Here is a 15,366-nt window from a genome sequence, read left to right as displayed (position 1 = left end):
AACTCCATTTGTTGCATCGGAGGTTCCATCATCCTCTCTCTGTCTGGCCGAAGTACTACAACCATGAGCTCAAGGGTCAACAGTGCATCATGTCTTCATGGGAAAATAGATCCTTGAAGGTTGAGAATGATGAGCTCGATTATGACGCTATATACATAAACAACAAAGGCTTGTACCCTTTACCATAATTACAAATTAGAATGCACGTTCATGTAAACAGTATAAACAATCTCTGAATAATCTACAGATTTTCTTCTTTTTTTAAAACTTTACTCTGCATCACAAGCAAGGGCGGACAATGTTCCTTAGAACAACATGTCGTCACAATGTACATCGAAAAAAATCCACATCAGTGAAAGTAAAGCTAGATATCAAGAAGTACATGGCATCATTTGCAGCTTCTCTGACTGCGTGGTCAGCAAATGTGAAGGAAGTGAAGCGGGGTCGAGCTCCCAGCACTCTTTCAAACAATCTGGCACATCACTCCCAGAAAGCCTTCGGGCAGGAATCTGATGTGAAAACAGATTGACCCCGTCCTTTTCAAGCCACCTGATAGCATGCAGTCCAATCTCTCGTCTCTGGAATACGGTCTTAAAACAATCCACCTTCTCAAGGTATGCCATGCTCAAACCGTGCACTTCGCTATAGGTGGTTAAACAGATGACAATATCATAGCAGCACGTATCCCGGTCTGAAAGATTTCTCCTTTCGGCATCCAAAACCCCTTCCTTGAAGACTGCCCACACTGAACCCTTCTTCGGGTAAATCCTGTAGATTTCCCTGGCAGCCCTTTCACAATCAACCACATGCGAGAATATATTCACAGACTTCACAATCGTTTCCTCAGCAACCTTAAACCTCCCACAGGATAGATGAAAACCCACTTTCTCCTGTCCAACTAGATCTTGGACTATGCTATACTGTACATCTAACCAACAAAGTCTGACCTTAAACGGATTAATGCATATAACTTCGTTCACCAGACCATAATGTCTAGGCTGTCCGTCAATGTCATCGTAGACAGCCCACACTTGCCCTTTCTTAAAGCTCCTTTCTACTCTGTCCTTATCAAAATCATAGAAGTCTGAATCCACGACCGCCATAGCCGCCAAATCCTTACTCGTTGAACCCCTTGATTTCTCAAGCTCCAAGTTTGGTCTCTTTTTCGGAACAGTTATTTGCATCTCAAATTCCAAACCATCTCTTCTTTCTGAATTACTTTGCCTCCTAATACCCGAAGTCCTACTTCTCCTTGAATATCTTATCTCAATCGCCAAAGCTCCACTTCTCTTTGAAATTTCCTGGGTTGATGCAACTTCAAAAGCTCCATCCTTCTTTGAAACCTGTCTTCTACCCTCACCATCATCCTCTGCCTTCTTTCCTCCATCATCCTTCTCTTTCTCTTTCTCCTTCTCTTTCAACTTCATTTTCTCCTTGTTGATCTTTTTATTCACTTTCAACTTCATTTCTGCCAATGTCATCGTTTCCTCCTCAGCTTTCCTCCCCTTCTTCTCCGGCTGTTTTGCCACAGTTGTAATCGCACCTGTTCTTTCCCTTGATTCTCTCCTCCTCAATCTCCCTCCACCCCACTCGCCACCTCTGCCACCGCAATCGCCATTCGAACCCTCAATTTCACCACCACCGCCGACTTTCTCCTTCAACTTGACATCCCTCGTCCTGCCATCACTACTCACCTTCCTCTTAGCACCTACATAGACACCGATTCTCCCTGCACCCCACCCGCCACTTCCGCCACCACGATCTCCACTTGAACCCTCAATTTCACCACCACTGCCCACTTTCTCCTTCGACTTGACATCCCTCGTCCTGCCATCGCGACTCACCTTCCTCTTAACACCTACATAGACACCGATTCTCCCTGCACCATTCTCGCCGCTTCCGCCACCGTGATCACCATTCGAAGCCTCAATTTCACCACGGCCACCCACTTTCTCCTTCAACTCGACATCCCTCGTCCTGTCCTCACTACTCACCTTCCTCTTAACACCTACATCCACACTGCCCGCTTTTCGCTTCAATCCCTCACACCCAACTCCACCCTCAGACCCCTCACCATCTTCCTCTTCGCCCTCGACCTCCATGGCCTTAAAACTCTTCCTACAGCTAGGACAGACTAAGCTATGCCCCAAGTACTTCCTCTCGAACTGATGCAACAGCCGACACCGCGAACACGCGGTCCAGAACGTCTCCGCCGCATTCAGGCCCTCCACGGCCTCCTCCTGCATCCTAACCCTCAACCCAACATCATACTCTTTCCTCTTGACCCTATCGGACAAGAACTGAAACGCCTCACCCACGACCTTAAACGCGTCGTCGGAGCCCAAGCCGGCATTTTTATCGGGGTGGAGCGCGAGAGCTAGCTTCTTGTACTGCTTCTTGATAACGTTGATGTGGGAAAAAGGCTCTACCTGGAGGATCTTGTAGTACTCGGGGGGTGATTTGGCGGCGGAGTCGAGGATGCTGAGGGAAGTGATCATCCCGGCGAGGCCGTCGAGGGAAGGGCAGAGACGGTGGGCTCGCCTGGCGCACTTGAGGGCGGATTTGAGGTTCGAGGACTTGAATCTGGTCTCCGCGAGCCCTTTGAGAAGCAGGGCTTCTTGCTTCGAGTCCGATTCTTCCTCCATTTTCGGTGCTTCCGAGCGTGAAGCAGACGGGAGAGGAGAGACTGAGAGAGACGAGGAGGAGCCGAGGGTTTTCGGCATTTCAGGGGTTCAGCAGCAGTTTGCTTTGTCTTTCTACCTTTTTTTTTTTTTCCAACCAATTTCGTGAAGTTAATTAATTAAAAAAATTCCATTAAATGTAATTACCATTTTTTCCTAATAATGTTAAGTATATTATTCATATATAATGCAAGCGACCAGGAGTTACTTACGGTATAAATCTCCACACCACTTTTAAATCGATCTTAGATTACATTGAGTTTTTCGACGAAATTTAGTAAAAATCTCGAACTTCTATCGTCGGGATAAAATCCAATCATTCGATACTGACATAGCAAAAACATCTGTATGTAATTGGTAAGTTTCCGCACTAATTCGTTAAATTTCAAATTGTGCTAGGAAAAAAAAAGTGGCGGCTAATAGATTATACCAGTTACTTGTTAGTAAGTTGTTAACTTTTATAAGAAATTATCGATGTGTTTTGGTTGTTTAACTTATTAATTGTCCCTTGCGAAACCTACCATTAATTTTTGCGTACCAACTCTTCTTAGATCATATTATCAATAATTGACTTACAAACATTTTGTTATTTAGTTACCTATTAAGATATTAACTCTTAATTGAACGGCTCTCGGTTCTTGAGCATGTTGAGAGATTAAGCGGCGGTTAAAAGAGCTATCGACTTTTCCAATATTTGGCTGCCTTTTATATGGCTATCTTACTACATTTATAAGTTTATCAACTTTTATATCGAATTATCAATTTCCATTCAAGTGACTTAGCAACTTTCGCACGACTTAATTACTTATCAATTTTACCATACCAAATTTTATTTGAATTGCTCATCAACATCTATTTGGTTAGCTGTTAATTTCCTACTTCCTAAAGTCATACTAATCGTCGTTTTTGTAATTAATCAATATATAAAGTTTCCAACTCTTATACCGGATTATAGATAATTTTGGTAACCTATCAATTTTCTCTGATTTAGATATCATGTGATTTTAAATTACAAATTATCATTTAAGTTCATTATCAACATTCACATGGTTGTTTGTAAGTTGATAGCTTTTTTAATAACTTGCTAATTTTTATTTGTCCAACTTATCAATATTTTCAGTTCACCAACTCTTATATTTTAGTACCAACCTAAATTTAAACGACCTAGCTACTTTTCTCCGATTTAATTACCAACAAATTTTAAGTTATTAACCTCTATTTACTTCTTTGTAAATTACCATATTCTATAATGATATAAATTGCGAACATTTACCTGCATAACTTACCAAAATTTTTAAACTAACCTTAATCGGTTACCGGCTTTTGTTTGAGTTATTTACTATCATATATTTAGTTGTTTCTTAATTACCAACTCCTCATATAACTTACTAGTTTGGCCAAAATAGAAATATAACTTACAAGATTTTCATCTGCGAAGTTTTTCAGCATTTTAAGCGTACCGTCTCTTGTGTTATATTGATAGCATTAATTTAAGTAACTGATCAATTTTCCTTCAACTTTTTTTTTTTTTTGGTCCAAATTTTTCCTTCAACTTAGTTACCAACTCTTGGTGAAGAAACTTACCAATGTCTTTTTGGTTATCTGTAAAATTGCCAACTTTTTTAACACTCGATAACTTTTATTTGTGTGGACTACTTACGTTTAAAGGTTAATCGCTCTTACATTAGATAATCAATGTCAATATGATTGAGTTATCAAATTTCCCCAGTTTAATAGCCATATAATATTATTACCAACTCTCGTTCAAATTAGCTATAGATACTTATTTAATTATTCATTTTATTTATTTATTTTTATATGTTATTTGGATTGACTTTTACTTTTCGTACAAAGAAAAAGCTTCCAAAAATCCAAAAGTTCCGTTATGACACATTTATCTCAATTTTTTTTTATTGTAACATTAAAAATCATAAACTATGCTCATTGTGACATATTTATCCCAAATTATTTTTTTGTGATACAAAAAATCTCAAAAATTTCAGCATGTGACAAAATTACCTCAAATTTCGCGATAAATTTGTCACACGGATAAGAGTTTAGGTTTTTTTTTTTGTAGTACAAGAAAAAATTTGAGACAAATGCGTCATCTTGGTACAAATTTAGGGACAATGTGTCATATAAGTATAAGTTTGTAGATTTTGATGTCACAAAAAAAAGTTTGAAATAAATGCGTCATAATATCCATAGTCTAAGATTTTTGGTGATTTTCGTCGGTTCATACAATGAAACTTTCAAATTTCACTCGTTTTGATATTTCATTAACTCGAGACATTCGAAACTTCCATAACGTGTGAACATTGACACGTGGATTAGCATAAAGAAGCTTCCTGAAAATTCAATATTATTTTTCGTTTTAACGGAAAAGCAAAAATGAGCTTTTTGCCTTTTTGTTAATGCCCCAAAAAAGGGAAAAGCATTTCGTTGGTCCTTCGGACATGAATGTCAAGATCAAAGAAGAGGTCGCGGCGACGACCACGTGTCGGTAAACCCGCCGTCGTTGGACCCGGGGCTCCGACCATCAGCACAAAACAACCCCCCCGAGAGTACTCAGCGATTTCGAATTTCCCTTAATACCCTCGCATCCCCCTCGCAATTACAAAACTTGTGGCCACACGCCTCTAACCTCTCTAAATAATTTACATTCCTTTCTGGACGCAAGCGGCCACCTACCGCCACCTGTCTCTACCAAATTCTTGATTTTTATTCCGAGCCAAGCTCGTCATCATTCACAAGTTCAATTCAAACACCCTTTAATTCTTAATCTTGGTCAAACCTGGAGAGGGAAAGAGAGATTACACGGCACTTCTCTCTCTCTCTCTCTCTCTCTCTCTCTCTACAACCAGAGTCGCACTCGACAGTTGATGCATGCTTAAAATACAGAACACTTGGTGTCTTGACCTCCTCCTCCATTGGCCAATATTATCACTGAACCTGCTTAAGGATCTTGCTCTAAGATCCGCAGGGTATTGACTGATTCTCCAACGGTGGATGGATGGTGTTTGGTTCGATCCGACCTGGCTGGACTTTTTAGACCACTGACTTGCATTGCAAGCTAGATTGCTCATTACCATCGTCAACCCTGGATCCATTTTCGATCAATCTCTTATCGCAGTGTAAAAGCTCGAATTTTTCTAGACGCCCGAGTCCCAATGATCGCATGCGTTTGTGCACACATTTTGTTGAGTATGACGCCATTTTCATGCAAGCAATTACAAAATAAAAGTACATGTACACAATGTTTATAGCGATTCACTCTTCACCATGAAAAGTCTTCGGCTCGATGGAGGACTGGACGATTCTTTTTCTCCGAGCCCATTTTTGTCTTTTTCCCCTTTGTTGGGTTTGGCAAGAATCCAAGTTCGGATCAGGCTTAGAGAAGTAAAGAGGGAAGTTAAACTGTAATTACTATTACTTGTCAAAAATGACTTTTGTGTATTCTAGCTTGTTGGGTTTCATTGGGGTTACGGTGGTCCGCCCACGTAGACAACCACTTCCCCTCTCTCTAGAGATAACTGCCAAGTCAGTGATCATCAATTTTGAATGTGAAAATATCACGTTAATAAAACGTCATTAGTTCTTATCCTCTCTGTCGGTCGGTTTTTGAGTATTGACATAGAATACAGAGAGAAAAAAGAGACGATGAACTCCACTCCATTCTTCAACGCGCGATCGAAGTGACAAAACTCTCAAGACTGCAAAGGCGACATCTAATATGCCGCTAATACGGTACGTTCCAAGTGTGATATATCGTCAGATCGGTGATTAAAGTTTCTGGTCCTTTTGAACACGTTTCTGCATGTTTGTTGATTAGAAACAAGGATTTAGTGTCCATCAAAGACTGATCATCTTCTTTCCCCTTTTGCCCCCCCTCTTTTGGATCAAAATATAGATAAGAACCGAAGAGAAGTGACTCATCAGTTCCTATCCCAGGAAACGATTCTGATACACATGGGGGCACGAGATGATAGGGAGGGTTAGGCAATGATTCACGTAGCAAAAACCTTAATTAAAAAAAAAGAAAGGGGCATGGTCATGCTTGCATGAGGACAAGTTGCAGTCCATAGACAAATCCTTAGCCCGTGTCCTCTCGTGAAGGATGATGAACTAATTCTCTAATTAACATGCGAATTAAATAAACAAACAAACAAACAAACAAGAACAGTAAACAAATTAATTAAGAAGCTGGTGCAACCGATTTCTGGTACAGCAAACTTCTCGTGAAGCCGCCAATCACATGGACGCAAGAATTTAGACTAAGAAACTCGGGCATGATTGAGGTTTATGTCTTTAATAAATGCCAGTTGCCATTCCCCTACATGACAATCCACGGTCACTGTTCGTCTCCATGAAACGGCAGAAACCCTAGCTCATGAACCCATTGTTGGCTGGCGAACTGCGCATGACATTGGCAGCTCCAAATCCTTCTGCTTATTCTAGTGTTTCCAACTTGGCATCTTCGGTGGATACGAACCCATCATGCAGAATTTTTTAGGAAAAAAAAAAGGTATTGGAGAGAGAGAGAGAGGGGAAAAAAAAAAGAGAGTATAACACTATTTCGGATAAGTTCTCGTGCAATCAAATAGGTTCATCTGTCGTGCGAAGCTTGAAATAATGAGACTTGCCACGAGCTCTGCTGTTTCCATCGACCGTGATTAGAGCACGATTAATTGGGGCGATTGAAATGAACTCTTGATTAGCGCTAACTAATCGTTAAGATTCGGCGCATAATCTTAAGTCGAAATAAAACGTAAAGCGAGAAAGAGAAATCGAGACACGTGATTTTATCTTGATTCACCCTTAAACTAGGCCACCTCAAGCGAAAGATTTCACTATAATTAGCACTCCGTATCTCCCGTTACATCACTCAATTACAATTGAAAAAGAATATATATATACACACACGCACCTTAGCTGCTTATTGGGATAGTAATAACATGAGGTAGATTCGGACGTAGATCAACAGACATATATATATTCTTTTTCAATTGTAATTGAAAAATGTAACGAAAGATATGGAGTGCTATATATATAGCGATAACTATTCATGAATCCAAGCACAAACTACTAATAAAAAATTACAGGCTTAAATTATAAAAGCCCTATGGTGTCTAGAAGGCGCCCCCTTGAGCGGGACACACGTGCTTTCCTTTCGCAGGGGAGCATGAACACATCTCAACACTAATCAAGGGCATTTTCGTCATGGCGACGGTTCCAAACCCTACCTTACCTGCCTAAATTCAATTCAATTCAATTCCGCCATCCTTTGATCGAAAAGTCCAGATGTACGCGCCGGCATGGCGTTGCTTTCGTATATAAACCCAACCAAATGCTTCAATCGAAAGCAAAGGCAGTGGAGAGAGAGAGAGAGAGAGAAGGAAGGAAACTAAAGAAGAGATTCAAAGACAAAAAGGCCATGGATCGTCATCATCCTCCCCGTCGTTTCTCTCTCTACACACCACCTTCTCCTCTCGCTCTCTCTCTCCTCTCCATCGCCGTCTTCTTCCTCTTCTTCTGCTTCGCCGCCACGTCCGACGCCGCCTTCGACGTCTCCCCCATCTCCTTCGACGAGGGCTGCCGGCATCTCTTCGGCGACGGCAACCTCGTCCGCTCCCCCGCCGGCGACGGCGTTCGCATCCTCCTCGACCGCTTCACCGGTGCGTATCTCTAAGCGCGCATGCGACATGCGCATCGTCATACGGGTTAAATTATTTGCATGATCGTCCGATGATCTCGTTGACTTTGCCTATAATAATAATAATCAATCTCATCGTCTTCTTCCCTTTTCTTTTGGTTTTTTTCTTTTTAATGTTCACAGGAGCCGGGTTCATTTCTTCCGATATGTATCAACACGGATTCTTCAGCGCCATGATCAAGCTGCCGTCGGACTACACCGCCGGCGTCGTGGTCGCCTTTTACGTAAGTTTTCCTCAATCATCTCCATCTTTAACCATCTACTTTTCCGGGGATGAATCCGGAATTCGGGGAGGGACGGAGGAACGAAAGTTCAGAAGCGCGTCTTTCCGAATGCACGAAATCAACGGAAGCGCGTCATCGAAGATGGAAATAAATCTCCTGTTTCTCTGAATTATCTCCGCCATTAATCAGGCAATTAATAAGGAAATTAATCAGGCTCAATTACCAACCCGGGGGTTCTGCTAATCCACACCTTCTTGATTACGACACGCGCTCGCGCTTTACGTGTTTGATTGATTGATCGCGCTTGTGGGCGTGCAGACGTCGAACGGCGACGTATTCGAGAAGACGCACGACGAGCTGGACATAGAGTTTCTGGGCAACATAAGGGGCAAGCCGTGGAGGTTTCAGACCAACGTCTACGGGAACGGAAGCACGTCCCGCGGGAGGGAAGAGAGATACACGCTCTGGTTCGATCCCACGGAGGAACACCATCGTTACAGCATCCTTTGGACCTCCAACAAGATCATGTGAGTCTCTCGCCTACGTCCTTCCGAAAGAAACAAGAATGTTCTTTTTTCTCTTTCTCTCTCTCTTGGCGGCTCAAATCGGGAAAACAGCGAAGCTGTTTCAACGTTTGAGGTTCTGTCAGAAAATGGGAAAAGCACTGTGTTTTTCAAAGGACCGTGCTCAAGTTTTCATGGCAGTGAAAAAGATGGAATTTTGACCATTAAGGAGAGATGGGCCACAAGAACTAATTCATCTCGTAGCTTAGGCTACTTTAGAGAAAGTCCCTCTCACAGTTTTCCCATAAATTCCATTGACAGAACTTGCTGCCTAACTTTTCTGCGCCGCGCCCGAAATTTTTCCACAATCAGATATTTCCCTTGCCTACTTTAGAGAATGTTCATGCTTTTGTTTATGCACCATTCTAGGTTTCACGCCAAAGATAACACGCCATCTTCCCTACTCATGTAATTATTTTGGCTAATCGTCATTAGTAGTAAATTTTGGTGTGATTTTTCTCTATTTTCACAGATTTTATGTGGATGAAGTGCCCATTAGGGAGATAGTGAGAAGTGAGGCAATGGGTGGTGACTTCCCATCGAAGCCCATGTCCCTCTATGCCACCATTTGGGACGCCTCCGACTGGGCGACCTCCGGTGGCCGATACAAAGTCAACTACAAGTACGCGCCGTTCGTGTCCGAGTTCAAGGACCTTGTCCTCGAGGGCTGCTCGGCCGACCCGATCCGGGAATCCCCGGCCGAGGGCTGCCGGGAGAAGGATACCCAGCTCGAGGCTAGGGGCTTCGCCACCGTCACGCCGGCCCAGCGCCGTACCATGCGCTGGTTCCGCGAGCGGTACATGTACTACTCCTACTGCTACGACACGCTCCGGTACCCAGTCCCGCCGCCTGAGTGTGTGATCATCCCATCGGAGAAGGCGCGGTTCAAGGACACAGGGAGGCTCAAGTTCGGCGGCAGCCACAAGCGCCGGTCAAGGCGGAGGGAGCGGATCCCGGTCAAGTCGGCCTCGGATAATCAGGCCTCTATGTGATGGGCCATACACATGTAAATGGCTTCCCTTTCTTTTTGAAAGTTTTTTGTTGAAATAATTGAGGGAGCGATATAGTTTGGAGATCCGTGAATATATTCTTTTCATTCTTTGTGTGGATATGAGTACGTTAGCCTTGATCAATTTTCTATACAGATTTTGATTTTCCTCTACTTGAAGGGAATATGTTCCAATTGGAGTGTTCGATCCTAACGATTCGGTTTGATATCTATCTCGTAAACTTCGAAAACAGCGGAAAGAGTGTCGGGGCGACATTTTGAAGGTGTCCGTCTGCAGGGGCACATGTAATAGATTCCATTGGCGATGTTGGTTCTGTGCTTTTTCTCCGCTTAGGAATTTCCCCTATGCTATTTCAATCAAGCAAAGAGCAACATATTGCAACGTGAAAGCGTGAAATGGACATGGCTACTAATATGAATGCTGGAAACCTCTATAAAGACCGACTTAAAAGTTCGAAATCCTAAGTAAGAATAACTACACCAAGTAACTTCCATGTAGCATCGTCACTCGAACTACTACCACAGCTGAAAGGGTCCTCCAATTTGATTGTTACCTGCCGGAGGTTTGATCGACACCCAGAGGAGGGAAATGGTAATGGCTATGAGGCCTGACCAGACATACACGACCGTCGGCGTCCTCCCTCGCTTCCCCATCAGCCCCTTGGCGAAAGGATAGAGATGAGCGAGGACCCAGAAGCTGAAGAACACCCCTCCCATCAGTCGGCTCCACTGAGGTATGACGCTGTATATCGTCCGGCAGACCGCCACCGCAATCGCGATCAAGTTGGTCATCATGATGGTGATCGGAAGTATCATCAGCGACGTCCATTTGAATAAGTAGAGCTCCGCGAAGTCATCGTCGTTCTCATCGCCGGCTGATTTCGACGTCAGGGTGAAGGAGATCTCGATCCCAGCTATCACCTTCAACAATCCTTGTATCACGGCAGCAAGATGAGCACTTGTCCCTCCGATCAACCAGAATTGTTCGTTTCGCCACCATTCTTCCAATTCGATCCCGGACCATTTGATCTCGAGCATTGCCAGGATGCAGAGGGTTACAGTAATTGCTAGAAGATAAGTCAGAAAAGCAACATCAAGGGACTGAACAATGAACTGACCAGAGAAGAGGGACAATGCTGGAAGAAAGCAATAGACAACTAGGAAAATGGAAGTGAATGGGTATATTCCGACGTTCAAATAAGCAATCCTTTGCAAAAACTTCATCCTTCTGCTGGCTAGAAGCGCATTGTTACGAGAGAAGAAGATCTCCACAGAGCCGGTGGCCCATCGAAGAACCTGATGGAGCCGATCGGTGAGATTAATAGGTGCAGTCCCACGGAAAGCATCCCTCTTGGTAACACAATAAATAGATCTCCATCCTCGGTTATGCATTCTATACCCTGTGACCACATCTTCTGTGACAGACCCATATATCCAACCAATTCGTTGCCCCCATTCAGTTTTATCTTCATACCAGCATGAGATGACACTGATTGCCTCAGCAACAGTCGGTGCATCGAGAAGCTGCCGAGGAATAGCAAGAGCACCAGGCGGCCGCCCGTTTTTCACTGATGGGTCATCAGCGAGCGGCCGACCTTGAAATTCAGCTATGCGAATAGATTCAACAAAGAGGACTGAATTTCCAAACTTACTAGGGAGAAGATTCACTTCTTCCTGGCCAGAATCTCCCATACCAAGAAAGTGATTTTCGACGAGGGAAATTTCAGGAGTAGAAGCAACCACAGCAGACGATCGATGTCGCTTGAAGATCTGTCTAAAGCAGCCCCCACGTTCTTTGACTCGAGGAGGGTCAAAGCCATATAGAGCAGTCCGACGAAAGAGGCATCCAGTTCCAACATAAACCGGACCTTGTAAACCGTCAAGAGCCCGCATGTTGACATCAAAAAAGACGGTGTTGTGATTGGCATAGCGATCAGATGGGTCTATTCCTTCAAACCTCTGTGGGAACTGGACATAACAGATGCGATCTCCGCCTCGGTCCATCATGAAACACATGCCTTCTCTCATTGCTTGGGAATTGTATATATAATGGTCACAGTCAAGGTTTAGGATGAAGGGGCCATTAGACATAATGGCCGAGGCTCGAACAAGTGCATTCATAGCACCGGCTTTCTTGTTGTGATCATAACCAGGACGCTTTTCACGAGATATATAGACCAGCATAGGAAGACGAATGTCCACTTCAGTTAGATCGATAGGTGATGTTGATTCAGTACCTCTCAATGGTTCATCACTTGGAGGTTTCAGCATTACCTGCAATTCGTACAGTTAAAATTGTGAATTCATCGATCTTAAGCCCTTGGAATCCTTTTATTAGTCAAGTCATACCTGTATGATGCTTGCATGATCACCCCGTGAGTGTTCAGCCGTGGGAACAGTCCAGGTGCCGGGCCAGTGGGTTCCATCAGCCATCCAAGTAGCTTTAGGAATCTTCAAACTCTCCACTCCTTCACCAGATTCGTTTTTGTTCTGCAGCTTCGCAGCTTTTAACTCCTCACAAGCATTGTACGCATCAGAACGTCGTCGTATCGAATTGGAAAGGCCATTGATCCGAACCTTAAATTCATCATACTCACGCTTAACCCGCCTACGGTCCTTAACAAAATCCTGTCGGACCTTGTTTTTGTAGGGATCTCTCTTTAGGTTGAAGTAAGATTCTGGATTCCTGGGTTCAATTCCATGCTTACGGCAAAATGGCACCCACATATTGGCAAAACTTGCAGCTTCCGCCATTGCCTCGAAGGTTAAGAGTGCACCTCCATCATCAGACACATAACATGCGAGCTTCTCAACGGGATAGTCAGCTGCTAATATTGACAGAATGGTGTTTGCAGTGACAAGAGGCGGTTCTTTCTCCGGATCAGCGGTGGAGACAAAGATATCGATACCCGGGAGATCAGATTTTCCAGTAGGGTTGGTAGGAGTAGGAGTTTCAAACTTCATTTTCAGGGCATCAAGGTCAGAAGAGCGATTAATAGGACAGAGTTTTGGAAGTTGGTCAAGTAGCCATGAGAATCCAAACCATATCTCGCAAACCACAGACATTGCCCACAACCACATCGCATCTTCATTAGGATGCTTAATCCGCCATGCCAAAAGTAGTGTCAGAGCAACAATTCTGACGAAAATTAAGAGCCTGAAAGAATAGATGTTACAATAGGCTGATGAGAACGTTCGCCAACTCGGCCGCAAAAAGAAGGCCCTAAAGCATAGATTAAGGTCTTCTAAACTTTGAAGAAAAATATGGTCCATTGGAGCGACATGGCATGTCAACCATGGTGAAAATCAATCAGATATATACTTATCACCATAGTCATGTAAGAAAATTAATCCAAATCTATGAAACTAATGACTTGAGAAGCAGCAACAAGCTGGACTACGAATCGCTCTGCCAGAAAGAAAATCTTAACAGAGAATCACAGACATAATACTAAAGATCTATAGGTTCATTTGTACAAATTATGTGATCCAAAAAGCATCTCATCGATTCACCAATAACAATAAGTGCTACCACCTATTTTGTCAAAGTGCTAGAGCACAAATGCTTTCATTTCCTTTGTTAACATGACCATATATCTCGGAACATCACCTAGTGAAAGATTTCAGTTCATGATTCAAAAGAGAAGCAAACTTGAGCAGCCGAAAACTGCGACAATGCGATATTTAACTCCAAATAAAAACTATCTCAGCAAAAGAAGCATACTACACTCACAAAGCACAGAGGCGCAAAAGAGAGCTTCGAAGTTGTGCCAGAGAATGTACCTGTAGGGACTGAGGATTGTAGTCGAGACATGTAGTTTGCGAGTCAGGGGCCTCCACCTTTTGTCATAAAGCACTTGGGGGTTACCGAATCCATCGTAATCTCCATCCACGTCCTCTTTAGGCCACATCGCGTTCCCATATCCGTAACTCCCCTTCGTTTCAAAGAGCCAATTCCTATGATCAAAGTCATCCATTTCTGACCTCTTCAGCGACATCCTTGATTTGATCATGGACATCCTTCGCTCGCCCCTCGACATTCCCCCAGAAGACACACGCCGCCCATCATTCATCTCCGGCTCAGCTATGTCCAGCCCCTTGTAAGGCTCCTTACACCCCAGACAAACCACATCTCCCCCTCTCACCGCGTCCCTGAAGCAGTCCCTGCATATTTTGAAATCACAATCGCACGGGACGATGTCTTCTCCTCGCTCGTCCCTCATGATCTTCGCGTCGCACCCCGGTACTGCGCATGTCGATCCATTTGCACCTGCCATCTGAGGATGGTTCGACATGGAGTCGGTCATCTTCTCCTTCAAAAAAGAGCGCGTGGCGCGATTGTACCCTCCCGTGAAGAGTGAGCTCGATGCATACAGGTCTTCGACTTTCTCGGCATTTGAAGCTTCGATCGACATGTACATCGGGTGGTACTCCGGCGTGGGGGGAATGTGGACCGTGTAGCTAGCGAACTCGGCGCTGCTGACTACGCTGTCGGCGTCGTCTCTGGAGTTATTCACTTGGCGGATTGCAGGCGTGCTCATTCTTCTCATGTGAACTCCGGTATCCATCTCTGTCCTGTAAGAGCCTGGAATTCATCAGGAAAACGTCAAAGAGCCCTGGGACTCCAGACCATAGTCTCACAATGATTTAATAAGTGACCTCTTGTGAGCAGAGCATAGAGCATCTTATGCAGAGAACAACATCACCGAGTTATCAGAAATAAATTACAAACCTCAACATTAAATCAGTTCAAAGTGAGGCTATTGCACCAAAGTTGTAGCTTCGAATTCGAACTATTCACTCAAGCTTCTCTTATTTTCATCGTGGCACTGAATTACGAGAAGGAAGGAAAGACATTCTTCCACAGCTCGTTATGATATCACGTTGAACAATCAACAAAAACAGTCGCTTTCCACTTGAGATTACCACCAACAAGAATGCCAGAACGGTAAGAACCACGAAGCGGGTTCTACGCAGCAAGCACGAGAACCTCGGTCCACGCCAAAAGGAAAAAAGGAGAAGGAGTGTATGAAAAAGCTTACCTTCAGCTCAAAGCAACACCGCTGAAGCGAAGCAGCAGCTCGAAAACTCGGAGGGGCCGGGGCCAACGACCCAGGATTGAGCTTCCCGTGGCGGCTCGAGGTCAGCAACGTCGAGTGGAAGAAACAAGGAAGTG

The 15,366-nt window shown here is 43.8% G+C and overlaps 3 protein-coding genes across 5 annotated transcripts; 1 reads left to right on the top strand and 2 right to left on the bottom strand.

Moving 5' to 3' along the window:
• Nucleotides 1-193: 193 nt before the first annotated feature.
• Nucleotides 194-2,756, bottom strand: LOC115737035. Of its 2 annotated transcripts, XM_030668983.2 has the most exons (2): nt 1,925-2,755; nt 194-1,759 (listed from the first exon to the last, which is right to left on the bottom strand). In XM_030668983.2, the coding sequence occupies exons 1-2, from the start codon at nt 2,721-2,723 to the stop codon at nt 372-374; spliced, it is 2,187 nt and encodes a 728-aa protein (XP_030524843.1). In that variant the 5' UTR covers nt 2,724-2,755; the 3' UTR covers nt 194-371. The 2 variants fall into 2 exon arrangements, with proteins under 2 accessions (XP_030524843.1, XP_030524842.1); XM_030668982.2 differs by having other exon boundaries at nt 194-2,756.
• Nucleotides 2,757-8,051: 5,295 nt separating this feature from the next.
• LOC115736934 (probable xyloglucan endotransglucosylase/hydrolase protein 30) lies at nt 8,052-10,343 on the top strand. Its single transcript, XM_030668842.2, has 4 exons — nt 8,052-8,356; nt 8,518-8,618; nt 8,937-9,145; nt 9,654-10,343. Exons 1-4 carry the CDS (start codon nt 8,116-8,118, stop codon nt 10,171-10,173), a joined length of 1,071 nt encoding a protein of 356 aa, XP_030524702.1. The 5' UTR covers nt 8,052-8,115; the 3' UTR covers nt 10,174-10,343.
• A 239-nt stretch (nt 10,344-10,582) lies between these two features.
• Nucleotides 10,583-15,311, bottom strand: LOC115736930 (cellulose synthase-like protein D2). Of its 2 annotated transcripts, XM_030668833.1 has the most exons (4): nt 15,233-15,311; nt 13,974-14,775; nt 12,540-13,347; nt 10,583-12,464 (listed from the first exon to the last, which is right to left on the bottom strand). In XM_030668833.1, the coding sequence occupies exons 2-4, from the start codon at nt 14,756-14,758 to the stop codon at nt 10,707-10,709; spliced, it is 3,351 nt and encodes a 1,116-aa protein (XP_030524693.1). In that variant the 5' UTR covers nt 14,759-14,775; nt 15,233-15,311; the 3' UTR covers nt 10,583-10,706. The 2 variants fall into 2 exon arrangements, with proteins under 2 accessions (XP_030524693.1, XP_030524694.1); XM_030668834.1 differs by lacking the exon at nt 15,233-15,311 and having other exon boundaries at nt 13,974-14,786.
• Nucleotides 15,312-15,366: the final 55 nt, after the last annotated feature.

The sequence above is a fragment of the Rhodamnia argentea genome, chromosome 9 (genome assembly GCF_020921035.1).
Source record: "Rhodamnia argentea isolate NSW1041297 chromosome 9, ASM2092103v1, whole genome shotgun sequence".
Taxonomy (NCBI): Eukaryota; Viridiplantae; Streptophyta; class Magnoliopsida; order Myrtales; family Myrtaceae; genus Rhodamnia; species Rhodamnia argentea.
The sequence above is the reverse complement of the archived record's forward strand: the minus strand, read 5'-3'. Positions and strand labels throughout refer to the sequence as shown.